The sequence below is a fragment of the Rhinoraja longicauda genome, chromosome 21 (assembly GCF_053455715.1).
Source record: "Rhinoraja longicauda isolate Sanriku21f chromosome 21, sRhiLon1.1, whole genome shotgun sequence".
Classification (NCBI taxonomy): domain Eukaryota; kingdom Metazoa; phylum Chordata; class Chondrichthyes; order Rajiformes; family Arhynchobatidae; genus Rhinoraja; species Rhinoraja longicauda.
The window spans coordinates 35514907-35538545 of record NC_135973.1 but is presented as its reverse complement, the minus strand read 5'-3'; the positions used below and the strand labels follow the sequence as shown (position 1 = coordinate 35538545).

At 43.9% G+C, this 23639-nt stretch overlaps 1 protein-coding gene across 1 annotated transcript; it reads right to left on the bottom strand.

The window, feature by feature from the left end:
- Positions 1-2: 2 nt before the first annotated feature.
- On the bottom strand, positions 3-21566 carry ntan1 (N-terminal asparagine amidase). The gene is made up of 10 exons (XM_078418330.1): positions 21266-21566; positions 14200-14302; positions 11807-11872; positions 9576-9684; positions 7451-7524; positions 1679-1732; positions 1237-1290; positions 705-802; positions 489-602; positions 3-397 (listed from the first exon to the last, which is right to left on the bottom strand). The coding sequence occupies exons 1-10, from the start codon at positions 21344-21346 to the stop codon at positions 227-229; spliced, it is 924 nt and encodes a 307-aa protein (XP_078274456.1). The 5' UTR covers positions 21347-21566; the 3' UTR covers positions 3-226.
- Between the last annotated feature and the right edge of the window lie 2073 nt (positions 21567-23639).

The window sequence follows — 23639 nt, the reverse complement described above, 5'->3', positions numbered from 1 at the left end:
GCACAAAGTATTTTTATTTTTCATTATCAATGTTAGTTTCAATAAATTAACTAATTTCCATCTCAAGCATCTGGCATAACAACATTGAAAAACTAAAGCCTCGCAGGAATACTTAGTAACAAGTCATTTGAATGGAAATATTAATTTTGTTGTATCAACCGCCAATCCTTTGTGTTCAACTTAATTAGAAGGAATAAAAACCATTATCGACGAGTAGCACAAATGTCTAAGCAGCATAATGGATCCTTTCCCAAAAGCCATCTGCTGTTTTTTTGTAGATCCTAGACTCGCTCTTAGGAAATAGTGCCTCCTCTGGAGTGGTAGTTAGAAATTGGAAAATGGTCTTCAAGTGTTTTACAAAGTGTGGGGGCTCAACTATAGGAGATGTTGAAAAATACTGTTCAAAAGAAGCACAAATGAATAGGGTAGTTAGATTTGAATATTTACATCAGTACATTGAACTGCTTTAGTTGAGCAACTTACTGTACCTCTAATATTAAATGGTCGGGCTGCTGCAACCAGAATTCAGCAGCTGGAAATGAACTCCACTCGTACGGTTCAATCTGCATCTGTTCTGCTTTTGCATCATAAATTGACATCATCTTTAAAGACAAAACAGATAACTGCAAGGTCATTTCTACTTTGCCAATGCCATCCCACTTCAGGTAACTTTAAAATGATTTAGTTCGAAGCGACAAACTTACAGAACCTCCCAGAAAAGTCCGAGCAGCACGAACATCCTCATCTGGCCCTCGGTCTGGGAAAGTTGCTTGAAAAATCTCTCCAGTTTTCACGTTTACAGCTGAAGGAAAATTAAGCATGCAGTAATTGGTTCTTAAGTTACTTCATTAATTTATGGAGCCAAGTCAATTAATGTAGTTGGAGAGTTTTTCAAACCCAATCCTCAAACAGAATGGAAATTACTCAACAATTGCTTTGTTAATTAAGAGCACAGGAACCATGTTGAAATACAGAGATCAACCAGCATCCGATAATATTTATGCCAAAAACACAGTGGGAGATCAAAATAATTGTTGTTTTGGCAAGGAGTCATCTTATAATACAAAGTGCTTTGTAGATGGATGAAAATGTATTTCGTGCCAAATAGTTATTTGGACCCCATTAGGAAACATAGCATCCAGCAGTTCAGGTTAATATCAGCAGTTGCTGTGCAGCTCACAATGTAAACATGAAATTGTGATGCAAAAAAGGGTGAAAAATGCAACAAATACTTACCTATTCCATATATCACAGGCCAGTGAACATTTTGCTTTATTGTATCATTCAGCTCTGCAAAAGAACATTAAAAATAATAATAATTTGACTCCTTGGTCACACATTTTCAGCTAGCAAGTGAGGCACAGACATAAATAATTTAAAAATAACAACTGATCTTGCCTTCCAGGATTTCAAGAGAATGAGCAACAACACAATGCAAGTACTCTGAATTATAGTCACACAATAAGCATACAAAACACAGCTAACTATTTATACATTGCAAGGTCCAACTAGCAAACCAAGAATACATTATGATTAACAGACAAGGGGCCCAGTGACGTTTTGCATAGGTCAACATTATTTTTACATTTTAAAACAGGATTTATGACTTTAAAGGTGGATATTTCACAATAATTAAATTCCAATCTAATATTCTTAAAGCAAGATAAACTAGTTTTACCTGTTACACAGTAGGTTTCCAAATGAATGTTGTCTGACAGACTGTTGAAAGCTTCTACAAATTAAGAAGAGGTAAGCATGATATTTAATCAAGTTTCTTAAAGACCGATTTTGGGTTATTACAGTATACAGACCTCCAACTTGCTTCTCACAGATCTTGAAATGTCCAGATGCCAAACGGCAGTACCAATTACCAACCTATCCAAGGGATGATTGATATTAGCCATGTTAGCATGTCTTTTTTGAATATGGGAGGAAACCGGAACATGTGATCACAGGCAGAATATGTAAACTCGACAACTACAGCACTGAAGGTCCAATATCTATAACATTTCCCCAACACACGATGATCTACTACATAAGTTAATATCCTTTCATGCATTCAACTTTTTTTTCACGAATGTTCAATTTTTCTGCCACTCCGCATCAACTTCCCTCCGATTATACGTGCCCCCTAATTTCTGCGTTCTCTTGCTCCTCATTATTGACCACCTGTGTTCATTAATCACCATCGCCCCACCCACCACAAAAACATACTAGTTCACCCTCACGTTTCTCTGCAAAGTAGGGTCGACCTATGTGTCTGTACCAGCATAGTATTTGGAAAGTAGACACAAAATGCTGGAGTGATTCAGCGGGTCAGACAGCATCTCGGCAGAGAAGGAATGGATGACGTTTCGAGTCAAGACCCTTCTTCAGACTTCTCGACCCAAAACATCACCCATTCCTTCTCCTGTCCCGCTGAGTTACTCCAGCATCTTGTGTCCATCTTCAGTTTAAACCAGCATCTTCCTACACATATTATTGATGTAGATCTATCCTCTGAACTAATCCACATCATGGAAAACCCATTACAAGGTTCTTAAATCAGAAAGTAATCTCTGCAAGACTTCAAAATGCAACAGCGAAAACATTCTGCCTTTATCTAAAATGCATCATCAGCTCAAAGTAAATTTTAACCCAGAATGGGATGCATGACATCTACATTATTGTAAAGATGAACGTGGAATGCCAGATAAGCAATATAGTTTTAGTGATAGGGTGGAAACAGGCCCTTCGGCCCACTGAGTCCACACCGACCAGCAATCCCCGCACATTAACACTAGGGACAATTTTACATTTATACCAAGCCAATTAACCAACAAACCTGACTTCTTTGGATTGTGGGAGGAAACCCACGCGGTCACAGGGAGAATTACAAACTCCATACAGACAAGCACCCGTTGTGAGGATCGACCCAGGTCTCTGGCGCTGTAAGCCTGAAGCTCTACTGCAGCACCACTGTCGCCCTGAAATCTTCCAGATCAGATATATCTGAGGACACTGGGAAGCCAGGGAAATGCCCAATGCTGTTTCACAAGAGCATCATCCAACAAAATGCACCAAAGCCGTCTTTGAAAAGATTGAAACAGGTGAGTAAAAGCTCAATCTAATGTTTTTAAGAAATCGTTTAAAGGAAGAGGGAATTCCAGAGGGTTGAGTGCAAAAGGGTAGAACTGCAGGAATGGATTTGCATCTCTGAGGACTAGGAATAAAGTTACAGAAATGAGAGGCACTTTAAAATCAATAACATACACTGAAGAAAGTCACATGGAAAGACTCATAGAAACATAGAAAATAGGTGCAGGAGTAGGCCATTCGGCCCTTTGAGCCAGCACCGCCATTCAATATGATCAATGTTGATCATCCAAAATCAGTACCCCATATCCCTTAGCCCGAAGAGCTAAATCTAACTCTCTTGAACACATCCAGTGAATTGGCCTCCACTGCTTTCTGTAGCAGAGAATTCCACAGATTCACAACTCTGGGTGAAAAAGTTTTTCCTCATCTCAGTCCTAAATGGCCTACCCAGACCATCCAACGTTTGATTTTACAAATTCATAATTTTGATGTCCAAAATTCAGAACTTTACATCAAAATTCATAATGTGTTGCGCTACTTTCATGTGTGAAAAATGACTGATTTCCAACAGTCTGCAGTTCTTGGACTACATGTAGAATGTCAGGCCGATCATGAGTATATTCTGCTATTTATAGAAAGGTTATTGAACAGAAATACTTTTTATAACACAAAGAAAACATTGTTTTGTTTTGTTTTTTCTATTTTGCTTTTTCCTTACACATCCCAATTCTCTTGGTATTGAATAAAAGAACAATGGTCATAAAATTATGACAAGTTATGAAGAAAGAGTTTCATTTAAAACTGCACATACCTAATTTCATTGAAGACATACTTGCTCCAGTGGTCTTCAACCGCAAATCACAACGGTCCATATACTCCCCACCACTGCTCCCCCCTCCCCAACGCTACTCCCGCCCAGCCTCCTCCCCCCTTTCCCATCTCCACTCCCCCACTTCCCTCACCCCCACTCTACCCCCACCATTCCCCTCCCCCCCTTTCCTCCACTCTCCCCACCCCCACTCCCCTCCCCACCCCTACTACCCCTCCCTTCCTCCGCCCCCCCATTCACCCACCCCATTCCCTCTAAATATCAACAGGCCTCACGCTACACAGTGAGGCCGGGCCAGCGGCGAGGGGCAAGGCTAGCGGCAAGGCATGTCTGCAGAAAAATGTGAGGCGAAATCGGAATGGCGGAAATGAAATAAGAAAGCGGAAACTTTGCGCCAAATTCAGTAGGGTTGGGAGGTCTGCCTACCCCTTATTTTTATGTGACCCCTGGTTCTGGACTCCCCCAACATCCGGGAACAATTTTCCTGCATCTACCCTGTCCAATCCTCTAAGATCCCCTCTCACTCATCCTTCTAAATTCCAGCGAATACAAGCCCAGTTGACCCATTCTTTCATCATACGTCAGTCCTGCCATCCCGGGAATTAACCCGGTGAACCTATGCTGCACTGCCTCAATAGCAATAATGTCCTTCCTCAAATTAGGACACCAAAATTGCACACAATACTCCAGGTACGGTCTCACCAGGGCCCTGTACAACTGCAGTAGAATCTCCTTGCTCCTAAACTCAAATCCTCTCGCAATGAAGGCCAACATGCTATTAGCTTTCTGCACTGCCTGCTGTACCTGCATGCTTACTTTCAGTGACTGATGTACAAGTACACCCAGGTCTCGTTGCACCTCCCCTTCTCCGAATCTGACACCATTCAGATAATAATCTGCCTTCCAGTTCTTGCCACCAAAGTGGATAACCTTGCATTTATCCACATTATACTGCATCTGCCATGCTTCTGCCCACTCACCCAATCTATCGAAGTCACCCTGCAGCCTCATAGCATCCTCCTCGCAGCTCACACTGCCACCCAGCTTCATGTAGACCTCCCAACATTTGACTTTACAAATTCATAATTTTGATGTCCAAAATTCAGAATTTTACATCAAAATTCATAATATGCACGCAATGCAACTTTTCAGCCAAAACTAAAGTATGCACGCCAAATGCGCATACGCTTTGCGCTACATGTGTGAAAAAGGACTATTATTTGCAACAGTCTAGTTCTTGGACTACATGTACAATGTCAGGCCTATCACGAGTATATTCTGCTATTTATAGAAAGATTATTGAACAGAAATACTTTTTACAACAAAGAAAAGATTGCTTTGTTTTGTTTTTTCTATTTTGGTTTTTCCGTACACATCCCAATTCTCTTGGTATTGAATAAAAGAACAATGGTCATAAAATGTATGACTAAGGTATGAAGAAAGAGTTTCATTTAAAACTGCACATACCTAATTTCATTGAAGACATACTTGCTCCAGTGGTCTTCAACAGCAAATCACAACAGTCCATGTCCCCCCCCCACCACGTCCCCTACTCCTCCCCACTCCCCTCTCCCCCCTCTTTTTCCCCCCCTCCCCCCCCCCACACCTCCTCCCCGACCCCCACCCCTTCCTCCGCCTCCCCATCCTCCCGAACCTCACTCCCCCCTCCCCAACTCCCCCCCCCCATCCCCTCTCAACATCAACGGACCTCACGCTAGGCAGCGAGGCCGGGCCAGCGGCATGAGGCATGTGTTTTGTGGAAAAATGTGAGGCAAAATCGGAATGGCGGAAATGAAATAAGAAAGCGGAAACTTTCCGCCAAATTTGGAAGGGTTGGGTGGTCTGTTTGTGTCACCCGCATACTTAGATGTTACTTTTAATTCCCTCGTCTAAATCGTTTATATTGGAAACAACTGGGGTCCCAGCACCGAGCCTTGCGGCACTCCACTAGTCACTGCCTGCCATTCTGAAAATGACCTGTTAATTCCTACTCTTTGCTTCCTGTCTGCCAACCAGTTCTCTATCCATGTCAATACCCTAGCCCCAATACCATGTGCTCTAATTTTGCACTCTAATCTGTTGTGTGGGACCTTGTCAAAGACTTTTTGAAAGTCCAGATACACCACATCCACTGGCTCTCCCTTATCCATTCTACTTGTTACATCTTCAAAAAATACCAAAAGATTAGTTAAGCATGATTTCACCTTCATAAATCCATGCTGACTTTGACCAATCCCGTCACTGCTTTCCAAATGCGCTGCAAGGCTAACTGGTCTATAATTCCCCATTTTCTCTCTCCCTCCTTTCTTAAAAAGTGGAGTTACATTGGCTGCCCTTCAATCCACAGGAACTGATCCTGAGTCAAGAGAACATTGGAAAATGATCACCAATGCATCCACGATTTCTAGGGCCACCTCCTTGAGTACTCTGGGATGCAGTCCATCAGGCCCTGGGGATTTATCTGCCTTCAGTCCCAACAGATTACCTAACACCATTTTCTGATTAATGGGGGTTCCCTTCAGTTCCTCCCTTCCACTAGATTCTCAGTCCCCTAGTATTTCCGGGAGATTGATTCTGTCTTCGCTAAGGAAGACACAAAGTACTCGTTTAACTGTTCTGCCATTTCCTTGTTTCCAATATAAATTCACCTATCGCTGACTGTAAGAGACCTACATTCGTCTTCACTAATCTTTTCCTTTTTACATACCTCAAGAAATCTTTAGTTAGTTTTTATATTCCCCGCAAGCTTTCTTTCATGCTCTTTTTCCCCCCTCTTAATTAACCTTTGTCCTCCTCTGCTGAATTCTAAATTTCTCCCAGTCCTCTGGTTTGCTGCTTCCTCTGGCCAATTTATATGCCTCCTACTTCGCTTTAACACGATCCTTGACTTCCCTCGTCAGCCACAGTTGAGCCGCCTTTCCCGTTTTATTTTTTCGCCAGACAGGGATGAACAATTTCTGGAGTTCATCCATGCGGTCTTTAAATCTTCCACATTGCATCTCCACTGTGAACCCTTTAAGTATAATTTGCCAGTCAATCCTAGCCAATTCCCGTCTCATACCTTCAAAGTCTCCTTTATTCAAGTTCAGGACCCTAGTCTCTGAATTAACCGTGTCACTCTCCATCCTAATGCAGAATTCCACCATATTATGATCACCGTTGCCCAAGGGGCCTTGCACAACAAGATTGCTAATTAATCCTCATTACACAATACCCAGTCTAGGATGGCCTGCCCTCTAGTCGGTTCTTCTACATGTTGGTTTAAAAACCCATCCCCTGAACACTCCAGGGAATCCTCCTCCTCGGCAATGTCCCCTTGGCATTGTTGACTCTCAGATATTTTTTAGTGAGTGGGTTTATTTGAAACAGATAGGACACGGACACAAAAGGGGGCAAAGACACAAGATACTAAACAATTAGCAGATTTTTTCCACAATAATTCTGATCATGTATTAGATGCCCTTCCACACTTTGTATCACATTCTAGCACCACATTTTGTTGAAATACAAATATGCGAAATTACAAAATAGATCGAAACCTACCGAGCAGTTCGAGAGTGAGCCTTTGTGACAGTGACTGCTCATCAATGAATCCGCCGACGAGGTGAACTTCGTATCTAAAACACAGAATTATATCAATTTATTGAGTATTTTGCAAGTGAAATTCTTAACTAGGTTAGAAAATTGTGATTAAAAGGAGGTTTACACTCTTTCAACGACACCACATCCTGGACAACAGTCACAAGCGGAAAGTGGGAAACGAATCTCAGAATAAACATGTTGTATATTGGCCGGTCCTGGTGACATGCGGACTTAATTTTTACCAGGAGATTCCAAACAATACAGACGTTGAAAATGTGAAGTAAAGATACAGCCAGTGCTCAGCAAATCAGGAACGTCGATGGACAGGGAAATATGTTTAGCGTTTCAAGATAAAAGACCATTTTCAGAATCGAAAATTTTGAAATTAAACAAGTTGCAGAGAAAACATAGAAGGGTGATGAGAACTAAAGAGAAGTTCTGCTGGGGGATAACAAAAGGGTGTCTCAGCAAGATTCAAATCAGAGACAATTTAAATGATCAGAATGGAAGCATAAAAAGGATGTTGAAAAGTACAGGAGTAGGAAGAGTATATAAATAAATGCATGGCTGAAGGGTTAGTGTCGGAGGGAAGGTTTAGATTTCTGGGTCAGCTTTTGGGAAGACAGGTTGCATCTGGATTGTGGCAAAGGTAAATAGTGCTAATGAGGAGGGTTTAAACTAATTTGTCAAGCAATAGGAATCTTAACTTAGCCAATATTAACTGGGGCAGTTTTAGTGTGAAAGGCGCAGAGGGGATGGAATTATTAAAGTGAGTCCAGGAGAGCTCCTTGAGCCAGTTTGTAGACAGTCCAACTCGAGAAGGGAGGGGCAGCCTAGGACCTATTCCTGGGGAAGATTGACACAAAAACCTGGAGTAACTCAGCGGGTCAGGCAGCATCTCTGGGGAAAAGAAATAGGTGACGTTTCAGATCGAGATCCTCTTCAGACCCGAAACATTACCTATTATTTTCTCTAGAGATGCTGCCTGACCCGCTGAGTTACTCCAGCACGGAGTGCATACTACATGCCTACTTTTGTTCCCATTGTACAAATGCAATGTCCAATGCAATCTGACAGGTATACATATAATTTTGTTTTTCAAAAATTACTACTGCATTTGGAGGAATAAAGTTAAATATGATATACAAGGCAAGGTAAAAAATAAATAAATATGGCTCTAATGGAAAAAGATACACAATTGGCTGTTCAATCTGAATCTCAAAAATAGTTTTGACATTTTAAATCATGCCACATTCCCTGAGTAAAGTCACAAGAGGGGGTGTAAAGAACACGTGGAAACAATCTCAGAATAATGGCTGATTGCAGAAACATAAATGTGTGGGCAAAGCAACTGCATATCAGCCAGCCTTGGTGATGATTGACCTCTGTGTTTAACTGAGGATGTTGCAGGCATTCCTACCTCTACCCGACTTTAAATGCACCAAAGCCTTTCCTGAACAATCATCCAAAAGCAAAATACTGCAGGTGCTGAAAATCTGAAATATAACAGCAGGTCATGCTGCATTTACGGCAAGAGAAACAGATTCCCCCTTCCTGCCAGAATGGAACGTTCCGATTTCCAAGATGAATGCTCCGGAGTCACATGACACGAGCAGAAAGCAATGACTGAAAATGATAAAACCTGTGTTAACGCAAAGCGGACGGCGTTAATACAGATTGGGCATTTTATGCATGTGCACAATCATCAGTGCTATGAAATGTCATCACCCTGAAACTTTAACTACACCTCTCTCTCAATGGATTCTGCATTCCCTGCTGAATGAATCCTGCATTTTGTTTTATTTCAGATTTTTGGCATCTGCAGAATTTTCTTTGCTTCTCAATCACAATTATTTATGAAGAAGGTGGGTCTCGACCCGAAATGTCACCCGTTCCTTCTCTCCAGAGATACTGCCTGACCTGCTGTTACCCCAGCATTTGGTGTCTATCTTCGGTTTAAACCAGCATCTGCAGTTCCTTCGTACACATTTATTTACAGTTTGGATATCAAACTACCAGATAGGTTCCTGTGGATGTGCATTTAAGATTTGCCCTTATTATCTGTTTTCATGTAATAAGGCCTTACCTTCCATTACTGGATCCATCTGATAACGACTTGACAGCATTTAACATTTTGGACACAATCATCGCTGTATCTGACCCATCATGGTGTCCCAACACAGTAGCTCCACTCCCTGAAAGGGCACAAGAACACCAATGAAGAGAAGGTATAGGCCGATGGCCTTCAACTCTCCTCCACCTTCTTAATTCAAAAATCTAAACAATCTTGGTTTTGAATATACTTTGGCCCGAATCCGCGCCGACCAGCAATCCCCGCACACTAACACTATCCTACACACACCAAGGACAATTTACAATTATCCCAAGCCAATTTGCCTACAAACCTGTACATCTCTGGAGTGTGGGAGGAAACTGGAGATCCCGGAGAAAACCCACGCAGGTCACGGGGTGAACGTACAAATCGTGTACAGACGACACCTGCGGTCAGGATCAAAAGCCGGGTCTGTAAGGCTGCAACTCTAGAGCTGTGCCTCCATGAACCGTGAATTAAATTCATGTCTTCAATGTTTAGTTTATGTTTAGAGATATAGCGCGGAAACAGGCCCTTTCGGCCCACCGGATCCGCGCCAACCAGCGATCCCCGCGCATTAACACTATCCTACACACACTCCGGACAAATTTTTTAACATTTACCAAGCCAATTAACCTACAAACCTGTACGTCTTTGTTGTGCGGGAGGAAACCGATCTCGGTGAAAACTCACGGTACAAACTCCGTACAGACGGCACCCGTGCTCAGGATCGGGCCCGGGTCTCAGGCGCTGCATTCGCTGTAAGGCAGCAACTCTACTGCTGCGCCACCATGTTACTCCAGCATTTTGTGCCTATTTTCAGTTCAAACCAGCATCTGCAGTTCCTTCAATGGGTCAACTTCTTAATCTGATACTAGTACCAGATTCCCTCATGAGAGAAAACATTCTCCCAGCATCTACTGTCAATCCTCCTCAAAATGTAATGCCTGAATAAGATCACGTATCATTCTCCTAAACCCCAAGGAGCACAGGCCTAACCTGCTCAACTTTCCCTGACAAGACCACCCCCTTCATCCCAGGAGTCAACTCAGTGAACATTTGCCAAACTGCCTGCATGTTTTCATCAATAAACCCTAAATTTACACAGTACTCCGCGTCTTACCATCACCCAGCACACCTTGGCAAAACTACTCTCATCTTCCACCTCCCGACAATAAATCCAACTTTCCACTTGTCTTCCCAATTACAATTCTGTACCCACAAGCTAAACTTCTATACTTCACCAGTTAAACAATGATCTGCCTTCTTAAACTTCCTGGGGAAATAGATAACCTTAGATCTCCACACACTACAATCCACCATCGGCGAAGCCAAACGCAGGCTCGGCGATCGTTTCGCTCAACACCTCAACACTCAGTCCGCCTTAACCAACCTGATCTCCCGGTGGCTGAGCACTTCAACTCCCCCTCCCACTCTGACTTTTCTGTCATGGGCCTTCTCCAGTGCCATAGTGAGGCCTACCGGAAATTGGAGGAACAGCACCTCATATTTTGCTTGTGCAGCTTACAGCCCAGCGGTATGAACATTGACTTCTCCAACTTTAGATAGTTCCTCTGTCCCTCTTCCCCTCCCCCTTCCCAGTTCTCCCTCTATCTTCCTGTCTCCACCTATATCCTTCCTTTGTCCCGCCCCCCTGACATCAGTCTGAAGAAGATTCTCGACCTGAAACGTCACCCATTCCTTCTCTCCTGAGATGCTGCCTGACCTGCTGAGTTCAGCATTTTGTGAATAAATACCTTCGATTTGTACCAGCATCTGCAGTTATTTTCTTACAAGTCTCTGCACACTCCCCCAACCTACCCCTTTGCATGCTCTGTTTTATTGTTCTTGGGGTGAAAGGAATCAAGGGATATGGGGAAAACCATGGTAAAGGGAAGAACGTGGTTATTCAACCATGGTTATGATGAATAGTGGACTAGACTGAAAGAGCTCAATGCCCTTGTCCATCTCCTATTTTCTGCGTTTCCTCGCAATTCCTTGCATCGTCAGCAAACATACCTACCATGCTCTCAGTTCCTCTCAGTAATCTGATCCCTGTGGCACTTCAGTACGTTACAGCTTGCCTTTATGAAAATAACCTTTTTATCACAACTATGTTTTCTTAACTTTCAGTGCTCTATCCATTGTATTATATTACCTTGAACACTTGATTTAATTATCGTGCAGACAGGCAGAATAATTGAACTGTAAACATATTTCATTACCCGTGTGACGCAGAGCCACCATGTGGCAAGTCGTTGCATCTTCCGTTCCAAGTGTAGATACAGAGCCTGTGGTCAGAGATACACGGAGAACACATCAAGATCTTCCATTCACACTACAAAACACGCGGAACTGTGCAGAACTGTGCAGCCGAGTTTATTCCTTTTCTTTGACAATTTAGGACCATGGGTCAGAACTCAACATTTAAATTCAATAGAAGAAAAGTCTGCCCCACACAACAAAATCCCATTAAAACTCAGCTATTTTTGGGGCACAAAACTACTTTTAAAGAGTACAATTAAGACCATGACTGCAGAGATACAAAACTAATCAGACAAAAAGTAAAAAACCTGGCATATAAAGAATGCCAAGTACTTTGGAAGAAAAGTGCAATTTTAGCCTTTATTACAAAGGGGATGAAGCAACCGACATCGGCAAGCATTGCGACAACTGGACAAGAATTATAGGCCATACTTAAAACAATGCGCACACTTTTGTTTCATTATTTGAGGAGGGATACATTTACATTGGAGGCAGTTAGAGAAGGTTCACTAGGTTGATACCTAGGAAGAGGAGGCTGCCCTAAAATTGGAGAATTTGTGTTACCATTGGGTTGTATGAAAATTAAAGAATTATTTTCTTGGGATTAACCCAACTGCATGAACATTTCATTCCCCAGTTTTAAGTAACTACAAACTCCCATCCTCCCCCTTTTGTCAACCCCCTCCTTGGTGCCCCATCTGGACTCACACCCATTTCTCCCCTTTCCCTCCACTTCCACGTACATTCCTTCCTCTAGTTTCATCATTCACCACGCTTCAATCCTCTTGTCTCACAATTCTGTGTTTTCATCTCTGGCCTTTGTCCAACCATCTGCCTATCAACAAACCCCTCTTACCTGCACCCACCTGACACAACCTGCCAGGCTTTGTCTCTCTTTCAGCTTTTACCCCCTCCCCTACAATCAGTCCGAGGAAGGGTCCCGACACAAAATGGCACCTATCTATCGTCTCCGGAGGTGTTGCCTGACCCGCTAATTTATTCCAGTACTTTGTCCCTTCTTAAAATCAATGATCTTGGTTGGTATCATTTTGGTTCTGGAGCTAATGAAGGCTGGATGGCTGAATGGTGCTCCACTGTTCTGTAGATTAACTTCACTCCGGTGAGGAATGTGTGGGAGGTGAGATGTTGCATTGCCAAGGAAGATCTAGAACAGGGGTGGGCAACCTTTCTGTTACTGCAGGCCGGATCATGAATTAATGAACAAGCAGTGTTTACATAACGTTTAGTTTACATAAAAAAGCAAAAATATAGGTATTTTATTAAAACACAACTTATTATATTCTGTATTAAAAAAATTAAAGGCTAAAATTTATAAAACGATTTGTCCTTAACCAAGGTTCACCATTTGTGATTAAAAACATATTTAATTCATAATTTATTTCTAGGATATTTCCACTTGAATTTATATACTTTTTATAATAGTCAAGCACAGACACATCTTCTGAATAACATTTAGATCTCAATATGCCGTCACACAGCATTTCTATCAATTCCATTTGATAAATTTCTGGTAGTGGCTACTTTTACATCAATTGGGGTTGCAGACAACTTGAACTCAGATGCATATCGGAGCACCACACGATGAGAACGTACAGACACGCCAGCTGCAGGTGAAGTGAATTATTGAGAAACGCGCCATTCTTATATAATATTTTAAGCGGTTGATGCAACGCGAGTCGTGGTGTCATCAGCCACTGTGTCGCCCACAGAAACGGGAGCTATGGAATATCTGAATTCATATCTGAACTCATAAACCTAACAAATAATAACTAGAATTCTGGATGACAGAAGACCTCAGGGAAAAAAAAACGCCTGTGGGCCGGGTTGATATAATATTTCTCTCAGGGACTGCGGGCCGGATAATTTCGGGTTAGGCCCGGATTCAGCCTGTGGGCCGGAGGTTGTCGACCCCTGATCTAGAAGAATGCTTGTGTGAAGAAACAACCTAGCCAGAACCCACTGCAAATATGGGCAGCAGGTGGAACCAGTGTGGATGGGACATCTTGGTCGGCATAGGCAAGTTGGACCAATGATACAGGGCAAATCGTTGGATTGAAGAGCCTGTTTCTGTTGCTATTAAATGAAAAAGAGATTGAGAATAACAAAAAACAGTGATGGCTATGACCATTTGCCAAAGAAATCCCATGTCAAATTTAGTGCATCTGTTTTGACATAGTATTCCGCAGGAATCATCGGCTTGGAAGGGAAAAAATTCAAATAAATTAGATCTGATTCTTAAAATAAATCTCAATAATTAGAGAATCTGTATGATCAAGTAGACAACTATAATCCCTGTAAGTATCTTTAAAAAGTGAAATACAACGATGCTTACCATCCTGAGGAATTGTTGCTGCAAATTCCCTTTGCTGAATATATAAAAGACCTGCAGGATCTACCTTGATGGCAGGCTTCGATTTCAAAGCTTCGGCACCTTCCTGCGTGAAATAGAAGCATTAGACTTTGCTATAACTCATAATATATTTACCCTAAATTAGACAAAATAGCTCCACTTCTAGTTTCCATTGTTCAAGATGTGGACTCTTATACATCGGCGAGACCAAACGCAGACTAAGCGATCGTTTCACGGAACACCTTCGCTCAGCCCGCCTGAACCTACCTGATCTCCCGGTTGCTGGACACTTTAATTCTCCTTCCCATTCTTACACAGACCTTTCTGTCCTAGGACTCCTCCATTGTCAGAGTCAGGCTAAATGCAAATTGGAGGAACAGCATCTCATATTTCACTTGGGCAGCTTACAGCCCAGTGGTCTTTGTATGGATTTCTCTCACTTCAGGTAGCCCCGGCATTCCCTCTCTCTCCCTCCCCCACCCAAGTAGCACTAGCTCTCATTTGCACCCTACAAACAGCTAAAAAATGACTGTTTCCTTTACCATCGTAACTTTTTTGCATATCTTTCATTCATTGTTCTTTATCTCACCACATCACCGTCTATATCTCTCGTTTCCCTTATCCCTAAGCAGTCTGAAGGGTCTCGACCCAAAGCATCACCCATTCCTTCTCTCCAGAGATGCTGTCTGTCCCACTGAGTTACTCCAGCTTTTTGCGTCCACTTCTAGATATTCAGCTTGGATATCCATTTGGTCAAAAAATAATTACAAAATGTCTTCCCTAAATTGCAATATTGTGGAGACTGCAGATTTGGAAAGATCAGACGTCAAACACAGATTGTTGAATTATTTGTCCCACTGCCATTTTGGGGGTCTCTGGCTTCTCGCTCGGCTATTCCCAGAGTCTCTGATTTCCCTCTCAGCCCATCCTGAACCCTGCACTCATCTAACCTTGCAGCAGAGTCCACAAATCAAACAATCTTGCCCCTGTGAAGGAGCAGTAAATGGCCATGCACCAAGGATGATGTTTTGAAATTAAAACGCAAAAGTTACTAAGGTGACACATGCTTAAGCTATGATGTAATGGTATGATTTAAGTGTTCCTAAATAAGGCATAATATGTGTTTACGTAATTCAAGCTGATTCCCACTCCCCTCTACTAAGCATGCCTACAGATTTTAATACAATCAATAATTTTTTCCTGGAATTGTGCCTGCCTGCTTTGCAACTCAGCTACAATTCAATGAAGCACACCCACAGTCAGGACCTAATGACGGGATAATAATGGGGAATATGGAAGTTCTATGTTGTGCACTTTCTTTTCTAATTCGCAATGATTTAACTAAATATTTAACTAGCCATTGATTTGTGCTTTCTAATTCATGATTTGTCCAAATCAATACTCGAAGTGTGAAGTTCAGCAAATTTTCCATATTGAGTTATAAGAACTTTGACCCTTTAAAGTTTGCACAGCTTTTAGATTGGTGGAAATACAGAGCAGAGTTTATAATCTGTCACAGCTTGTGTGAGAATGACCTCATACCAAGGATGTCTGTTCTGTTTCTCTGTTATCCCACTTTTCAAGAAAGGAGGGAGAGAGAAAACGGGAAATTATAGACCAGTTAGTCTGACATCAGTGGTGGGGAAGATGCTGGAGTCAATCATAAAAGACGAAATTGCGGAGCATTTGGATTGCAGTAACAGGATCGTTCCGAGTCAGCATGGATTTACGAAGGGGAAATCGTGCTTGACTAATCTACTGGAATTTTTTGAGGATGTAACTAGGAAAATTGACAGGGGAGAGCCGGTGGATGTGGTGTACCTCAACTTTCAGAAAGCCTTCGACAAGGTCCCACATAGGAGATTGGTGGGCAAAATTAGAGCACATGGTATTGGAGGTAGGGTACTGACATGGATAGAAAGTTGGTTGACAGACAGAAAGCAAAGAGTGGGGATAAATGGGTCCCTTTCAGAATGGCAGGCAGTGACTAGTGGGGTACCGCAAGGCTCGGTGTTGGGACCGCAGCTATTTACAATATACATCAATGACTTGGATGAAGGGATTAAAAGTACCATTAGCAAATTTGCCGATGATACAAAGCTAGGTGGCAGTGTGAACTGTGAGGAGGATGCTATGAGGTTGCAGGGTGACTTGGACAGGTTGTGTGAGTGGGCGGATGCATGGCAGATGCAGTTTAATGTAGATAAGTGTGAGGTTATCCACTTTGGTGGTAAGAATAGGAAGGCAGATTATTATCTGAATGGTGTCAAGTTAGGAAAAGGGGACGTACAACGTGATCTGGGTGTCTTAGTGCATCAGTCACTGAAAGGAAGTATGCAGGTACAGCAGGCAGTGAAGAAAGCCAATGGAATGTTGGCCTTCATAACAAGAGGGGTTGAGTATCGGAGCAAAGAGGTCCTTCTGCAGTTGTACAGGGCCCTAGTGAGACCGCACCTGGGGTACTGTGTGCAGTTTTGGTCTCCAAATTTGAGGAAGGATATTCTTGCTATTGAGGGCGTGCAGCATAGGTTTACTAGGTTAATTCCCGGAATGGCGGGACTGTCATATGTTGAAAGACTGGAGCGACTAGGCTTGTATACACTGGAATTTAGAAGGATGAGAGGGGATCTTATCGAAAGTATAAGATTATTAAGGGGTTGGACACGTTAGAGGCAGGAAGCATGTTCCCAATGTTGGGGGAGTCCAGAACCAGGGGCCACAGTTTAAGAATAAGGGGTAGGCCATTTAGAACAGAGATGAGGAAAAACTTTTTTAGTCAGAGTTGTGAATATGTGGAATTCTCTGCCTCAGAGGGCAGTGGAGGCTAATTCTCTGAATACATTCAAGAGAGAGCTAGATAGAGCTCTTAAGGATAGCGGAGTCAGGGGGTATGGGGAGAAAGCAGGAACGGGGTTTTGATTGAGAATGATCAGCCATGATCACATTAAATGGCGGTGCTGGCTCGAAGGTCCGAATGGCCTACTCCTGCACCTATTGTCTATTGTTTGGTAATGATGATTAAACCCCTTACACCTGATATTAGAAATCTACCCTTAATGCAATTTCTGGAGTTGAGACAAAAAGTTAAACTTGTAGAAGAAGTGGGTCTGAAGATGGGTCTCGACCCGAAACGTCACCCATTCCTTCTCTCCAGAGATGCAGCCTGTCCCGCTGAGTTACTCCAGTATTTTGTGTCTATCTTCGGTGTAAACCAGCATCTGTATTTCCTTACCACACACTTGTTTAAGATAAGCACACCAGATTCAATGTGCAACTGGCCAGACCTTAGATTTAGTAGGAGCTCTGTCCCAAGTTGCTGATGGTTACCAGGATTGGAAATACTGAGAAAGGAACAGTCAGCATTTTCACTCTTGATTAAAATCTAGTGCTACCCACTGAAATAGTCACATGTTGAAGATAACTGACAAAATAATGCAGAAAACAGTAAGCTGCTTGTTAATAGCACACACATAGGATCAGAGACAATCTTTTCTCCGCTCTAGAATGTTTACACAGCAGTAACCAAATTCTGATTTATAAACAGAGTATTTCACAACCAAGTACAGGCCGTCTTTGGGCAATGAACAGATTCCATTTTTATACATGCCCATAGTCAATTTTGTGGCACTGTGGTAGAGCTGTGCCTCTTAGCACCTGCGACCCGGTTCAATCCTGACTACAGATGCCGTCTGTGCAGAGTTTGTACGTTCTCTCTGTGACTGCGTGGGTTTCCTCCAGGTGCCCTGGTTTCCCGCCACGCCTTAAATCATACAGGTTTGTAGGTTAATTAACTTCTGTAAATTGCCACTAGTACATAGGACACGAAAGTGGAATAACATAGAACTCGTGTACAGCTGATCAGCGTGGGCTCGGTGGGTCGAAGGGCCTGTTTCCACACTGTACCTCTGTATCTGTTCATTAGTCAGAAGATACACAAAACTTATTCAATATTGTAACCATATCTCCACTATATTGCAATGAATGGCATCAAAAGCACATAAGGCTGACAAGAAACAATTAGTAAAAGTGGAGAGAGGAGAGACTAGTTTTGCTGTTCATATTAACAAACACATGTACATACGTGAGACTTTTGAATTCAATCATATTACATACAGGAAGCTGTTCGTATTTAGGGGAGGACCATTAGTTTGGCTTTCGTAACTTTGAGGCCAATCAGCAAAATGCCCCCCTCCAAAAGAAAACCTAACCGCAACATCTATCCTTCCACGTCATCCAAGAACCAAAATACCCATTGGAGGTGAAGCAGTAGTTTACCTGCACATATCTTGTTTATTGTGCTGTGCTTCCAACCTGGTTTTCTCTACAATGGGAAAGCCAAACCCAGATTGGGTGATCGGTCCACAAAACATCTCCATCAAATCAGCAAGAGGGACTAAGCTTGCGGTTAATTTAACCCCCCCCCATCTCACCCAATCTGGTTTCACTCTCTTTGGTCTCTTCCAATTAACTGACGGACAAGTTGAAGAAACTGCACCTTAAGTTCTGCATTACCTTCAGGACTCCACATCACCTTTGAAAGTGTCTGAGAAGCAGAGTCCCAGTCTTGTATTGCACATTTCCAAATCTAACAAATACAGATAATGTAAATATCTCTGCAAGGGCCTCTGCAATTTCCTCCTCAACTTCCGACAAGATCCTAGGATGTGCTTGGTCAGGCCCTTGTAACATTTTCCAGTCCTAATGAAAAATCAATGACCTGACGCATTAACTGACTCTCTCTGTACACATCCTTCCTAACATGCTGAATATTTTCAGAATCATGTGTTTCTATATCAGGTTTCCAGTAGGTGCATTATTTTGCTTTTGGAATACCCATTTCACCCATCGACTCCATATACGTGCCACAACAATCCATTAAACAATGGATTAATCAAACCATTCCAGTGGAATCAATACAATGCTTTAGAAGAAGGGTCTGGGTCTGAAAGTCACCCATTCCTTCTCTCCAGAGATGCTGCCTGTCCCGCTGAGTTACTCCAGCATTGTGTCTGCTTTAGAGATAAATATATCCAGTGAAAACAGGCATTCACCTCTACAAATCCACATCAAACTCTGTATGAAAATATAGTTTTTCTTCTTTAAACCGCCCCAACGTTAGTGGCAGCTTTTGTATCAATCTCTGTCACTTTAACTATTTCATGCACTCGTTTGAGGAGAGGTTTCACCTTTTTTCTGAATTTCTTATTTCGTTATACGTCAGAACTCACAACAATCACTTATGCTTGCCTTAATTAAATTTAGGAATGAGAGTCAACCACAAGCATCGCTTTTAAAGGCATGGCTCCAATTATTGGAGTCTCTTTCCCCGTTGACTTTAGTTGTATTGGGACTCCTGAATGCTGCACATGGAGTGAGGGGTGTGGGTGAAAAGGAACAGAGGTGGGGAGTGGAAAGATGGGGGATAAAAGGGAAATGTGGCACTTGGGAATAGGAGATGCATGTACGGAAAGGTGCACAGTGAAGGAGGGGTGGAGAAATGTCAGCACATCTAAAGGGGGTCTGGAATAAATAGGGGGGAGGGTAGGGGAAATTTCTTGAAATTGCAAAATTCAATGTTCATACTGTTTGATTTTAAACTATCAGGTGCAGTACGAGGTTCTGTTCGTACAGTTAATGTGTGCCTTAACCCTGGCAATGGAGGAGGCCAAGGACACAACGGTCAGTATGAAGTGGGAACGAGAGTTAAGATGATTAGCAACCATGAGATCCAGCAAGCCTTAGTGGACAGAGTGCAAATGTTCAGTGGAAAGGTCACCTAGTCCACACTTGGACTCGCCAATGTAAAGGAAGTCACGTCGTGAGCACTGAATGCAGTGGACGTTTGAAGAGGTCATGAGAACCTGCATCATGCCTGGAGGGCCTGCTGGGGTCCCCAAATGGAAGTGACAGAGATGTAGGAACAGATGTTACATCTCCTGCAGTTGAAGGGGAAATACCTGGGGAAGGAGCAGGTTGGGTGGGACATTGCGGAGGGAGTGGTCTCCACAGAAAGCAGGAAGGGAAGATGTGACTAGTGGTGGGATCATGTTGAAGGTTGCGGAAATGTTGGAGTGTTTTGTTTTTGCATACAGAGAGGGGGAGGGGATGAAAGGCGAGGACCAAAGGAACTCTGCCCTTACTCATGTCTGGGGTTGGGGGGGGGGGGGGGGGGGATGACAGCAGAATTACAGGACACCGAGGAGACACAGGTGAGGGATCTATCCACAAACAACAAAGGGGAAACCACGCTTACTGAAGAGGTCGTCTCGGATGTCAAGACTCAACTTGGGAGCAGAATAGATACAATAATGACGGAGGAATTTAGAGTCAGGAATGGCATCCTTGCAAATGGCAGGATGGGAGAAGGTAACTGTGGAAGTCAGTGGGTTTGTAGTGGACGTCCGTCTGACCCGCGATGGGAATAGGATTGTTGGAATTGCTCAGAGGGCCAAACTTTCTCTTTCGATTGTCATAAGAAGATATACCTTTGATACTTTCACTGCCGCAGGATATCCATGGCGTTTTGCGCGCAACGCAAGCTTAGTGCAACCAATCTGTAGATAAACGAGAACGCAAAGCGACAGCATGTCTCGTTCTCCGGCACTGAAGGTTAGATGGTGGTCGGTGATACACAGTGCAGGAGGAAGGAACACATCCAGCCACCGCGCCAGCAGGAGCAGGAGCCACTGACAGTGACTGAGCGCTGCGTGCCCCACCGGGCTCTCTGCCCCACCACCCCACCCCACCGGGCTCTCTGCCCCACCACCCCACCCCACCGGGCTCTCTGCCCCCCACCGGGCTCTCTGCCCCCCACCGGGCTCTCTGCCCCACCACCCCACCGGGCTCTCTGCCCCCCACCGGGCTCTCTGCCCCACCACCCCACCCCACCGGGCTCTCTGCCCCACCACCCCACCGGGCTCTCTGCCCCCCACCGGGCTCTCTGCCCCACCACCCCACCCCACCGGGCTCTCTGCCCCACCACCCCACCCCACCGGGCTCTGCTCCACTGTCTGCTGAACAACTCCGCCCGACCACATTTACAGCTCACCTTCAACCTGGAATAACGCTCAATGAACTCTCCGGTGGATGAAGGTAGACTGACGGGGTGGTTGTCAACGAGCAGCGGCATCCCGCAGACAGTTCCGCTCCCTGGCTGGGGCTGGGACTGGAGGCGCCTCCTCCACACACACACCACGTCCTCACTGGCTGGGATTGGAGGCGCCTCCTCCACACACACACCACGTCCTCACTGGCTGGGATTGGAGGCGCCTCCTCCACACACACACACACACACCACGTCCTCACTGGCTGGGACTGGAGGCGCCTCCTCCACACACACACACACACACCACGTCCTCACTGGCTGGGGCTGGGACTGGAGGCGCCTCCACACACACCACGTCCTCACTGGCTGGGACTGGAGGCGCCTCCTCCACACACACACACCACGTCCTCACTGGCTGCAGAGCCGCCCGCACTCAACCACATCCCACAATGTATCGCAGTAACTCACCCTGCCTGGGGGAGGAGAGTCAGTGCACAACTTCATGATAATCCCAGCCAAGAGTTTCACCGCCTGCAAATCTGCCCATTTCTCACTTCTAAAGCGTGCGGATCTGTTTTAACAAAATAAAGATTAACACGGCGGTGCAGCTGGTGAGAGTTCTGCTTTATATCCTGACCTCAGGTGCTGTCTGTGTGGAGTTTGCAGGTTCTCCCAGTGACTGTATGCGCCACCCCCCCACATCTCAAAGACGTGCGGTTGTGGGTTCACGTTTAAGGAATGGGATAATATAGAACTAGTGTGAACGGGTGATCGATGGTCGGCATGGACTCTTCGGGCCGAAGGGCCAGAATTTGATTTGGAGATACAGCATGGAAATAGGCCCATCACGTATTTATTCATTGACCTGTAGATGCTGGAGTCGAGCAGCATCAGTGGATGGTAACCCATCAAGGTTTCAAGGTCAGTTTATGTCACATGTGCCAAGGTACAGAAATTTTTTTGTTGCCATACAGCCATACTACGTGAAAAGCAACAAGACACACCAAATAAAAGTGAACATGACCATCCACCACAGCGACTCCCCGCATTCCTCACTGTGATGGAAGGCAATAAAGTCCAATCTTCTCCCTCTTTACTCTGTGGTCGGGGCTGCTGAACCCCGCAGTTGGGGCGATCAAAGCTCCCACAGCCGGAGATCCAAAGCCCCCTCATCAGGACGGGTGAAACTCTTCGAGTTTCCGAATCGGTCTCTAACCAGGGACTGCGGGCTCCACGATGTTAAGGTCCACAGGCCCACGGTTGGAGCTCTCCACAGTCGATCCCTGGCAAAGGGATCACAAGCTCCCCGATGGTAACTCCCCGCCCGCGGTTGAAGCACCAGGTCGGTCTCCAGGAATGGCCGCGCCACTCCACGATGTTAGGCCACAGGAGATACGATACGGAGAGGAAAAAAGAAAAATCGCATCTCCGTCGAGGTAAGAGATTGAAAAAACTTCCCCCCCCCCACATAAAACAAACCAAGGAACACTAAAACATACTCTTTAACACTTATTTAAAATAACAAAAACAGAAGACAGACAGACTGTTGGCGATGCAGCCACTTGCTGGCGCCATCACCATCTGCTCTTGAAGTCCAATGCAAATGTGCTTAAGTTTTCCAAAAAAACCCTGAAACATAATCGCTCCTTCTCTCCTGGGGCATTACTTGATCTATTTCTGGCATTTGTGCAACAATTATGAGTATTACAAAGTGCACTAATATTTGTATATATTTAACAGCGAAATTGTGATTATTATTTAAATAATTAAGACATTTGGTTGTGTACTTAGTAAAGTAACCAATTTATCGTTTTCCTTTCAAATTCAAACGCAGGCCCATGCCAGCCGTCTGCGTCGAACTATAGCAACACTATTGTAGAACATTGGAAGCAGGCCAGACTAGATTGTCATTTTACCAGATCGGTTTACTTCAAGTGATCTATAAAGCAAAACCAAAAACTGTAATGATATTTGCGAAGGGGAGGGGGGGGGGCAGTTATTTAGTTCTAGAGTACCATCAATCATCATTGTATAAAAGCATTAGAATTCAATTGTTCAAATGATTAGTCAAAATGAATATTCTAACTCCAATTTTATATTTAACTACAGTAAATTCCCAGAACTGGGGGTTTGCCAAACTCAATTTTAACCTCCAGTAAAACAAAAAGTGCAGGAGTAACTCTGCAGGTCAGGCAGCATCTGTGGATATGCTCCTTGGCACTCCCTGACCTGCTGAGTTACTCCAGATTGGTTTGTTTCACTCAAGATTCCAATACTTGCAATTCCTTGTGTCTCCAGATTTACGAGGACTATGCCAGGACTCCAGAGCCTGAGCTATAGGGAGAGACTGGGCAGGCTAGCACTTTATTCCTTGGAG

Excerpts from the sequence above, each read along its gene's own strand:
- ntan1 (XM_078418330.1), bottom strand. The coding sequence starts at position 21,346 with ATGCCGCTGCTCGTTGACAACCACCCCGTCAGTCTACCTTCATCCACC. Across the intron at positions 1,733-7,450 it reads GCTCACTCTCGAACTGCTCG|AAGCTTTCAACAGTCTGTCA; the intron begins GTAGGTTTCGAT and ends CTTAATTTGTAG. Across the intron at positions 1,291-1,678 it reads GGAAACCTACTGTGTAACAG|AGCTGAATGATACAATAAAG; the intron begins GTAAAACTAGTT and ends GTTCTTTTGCAG.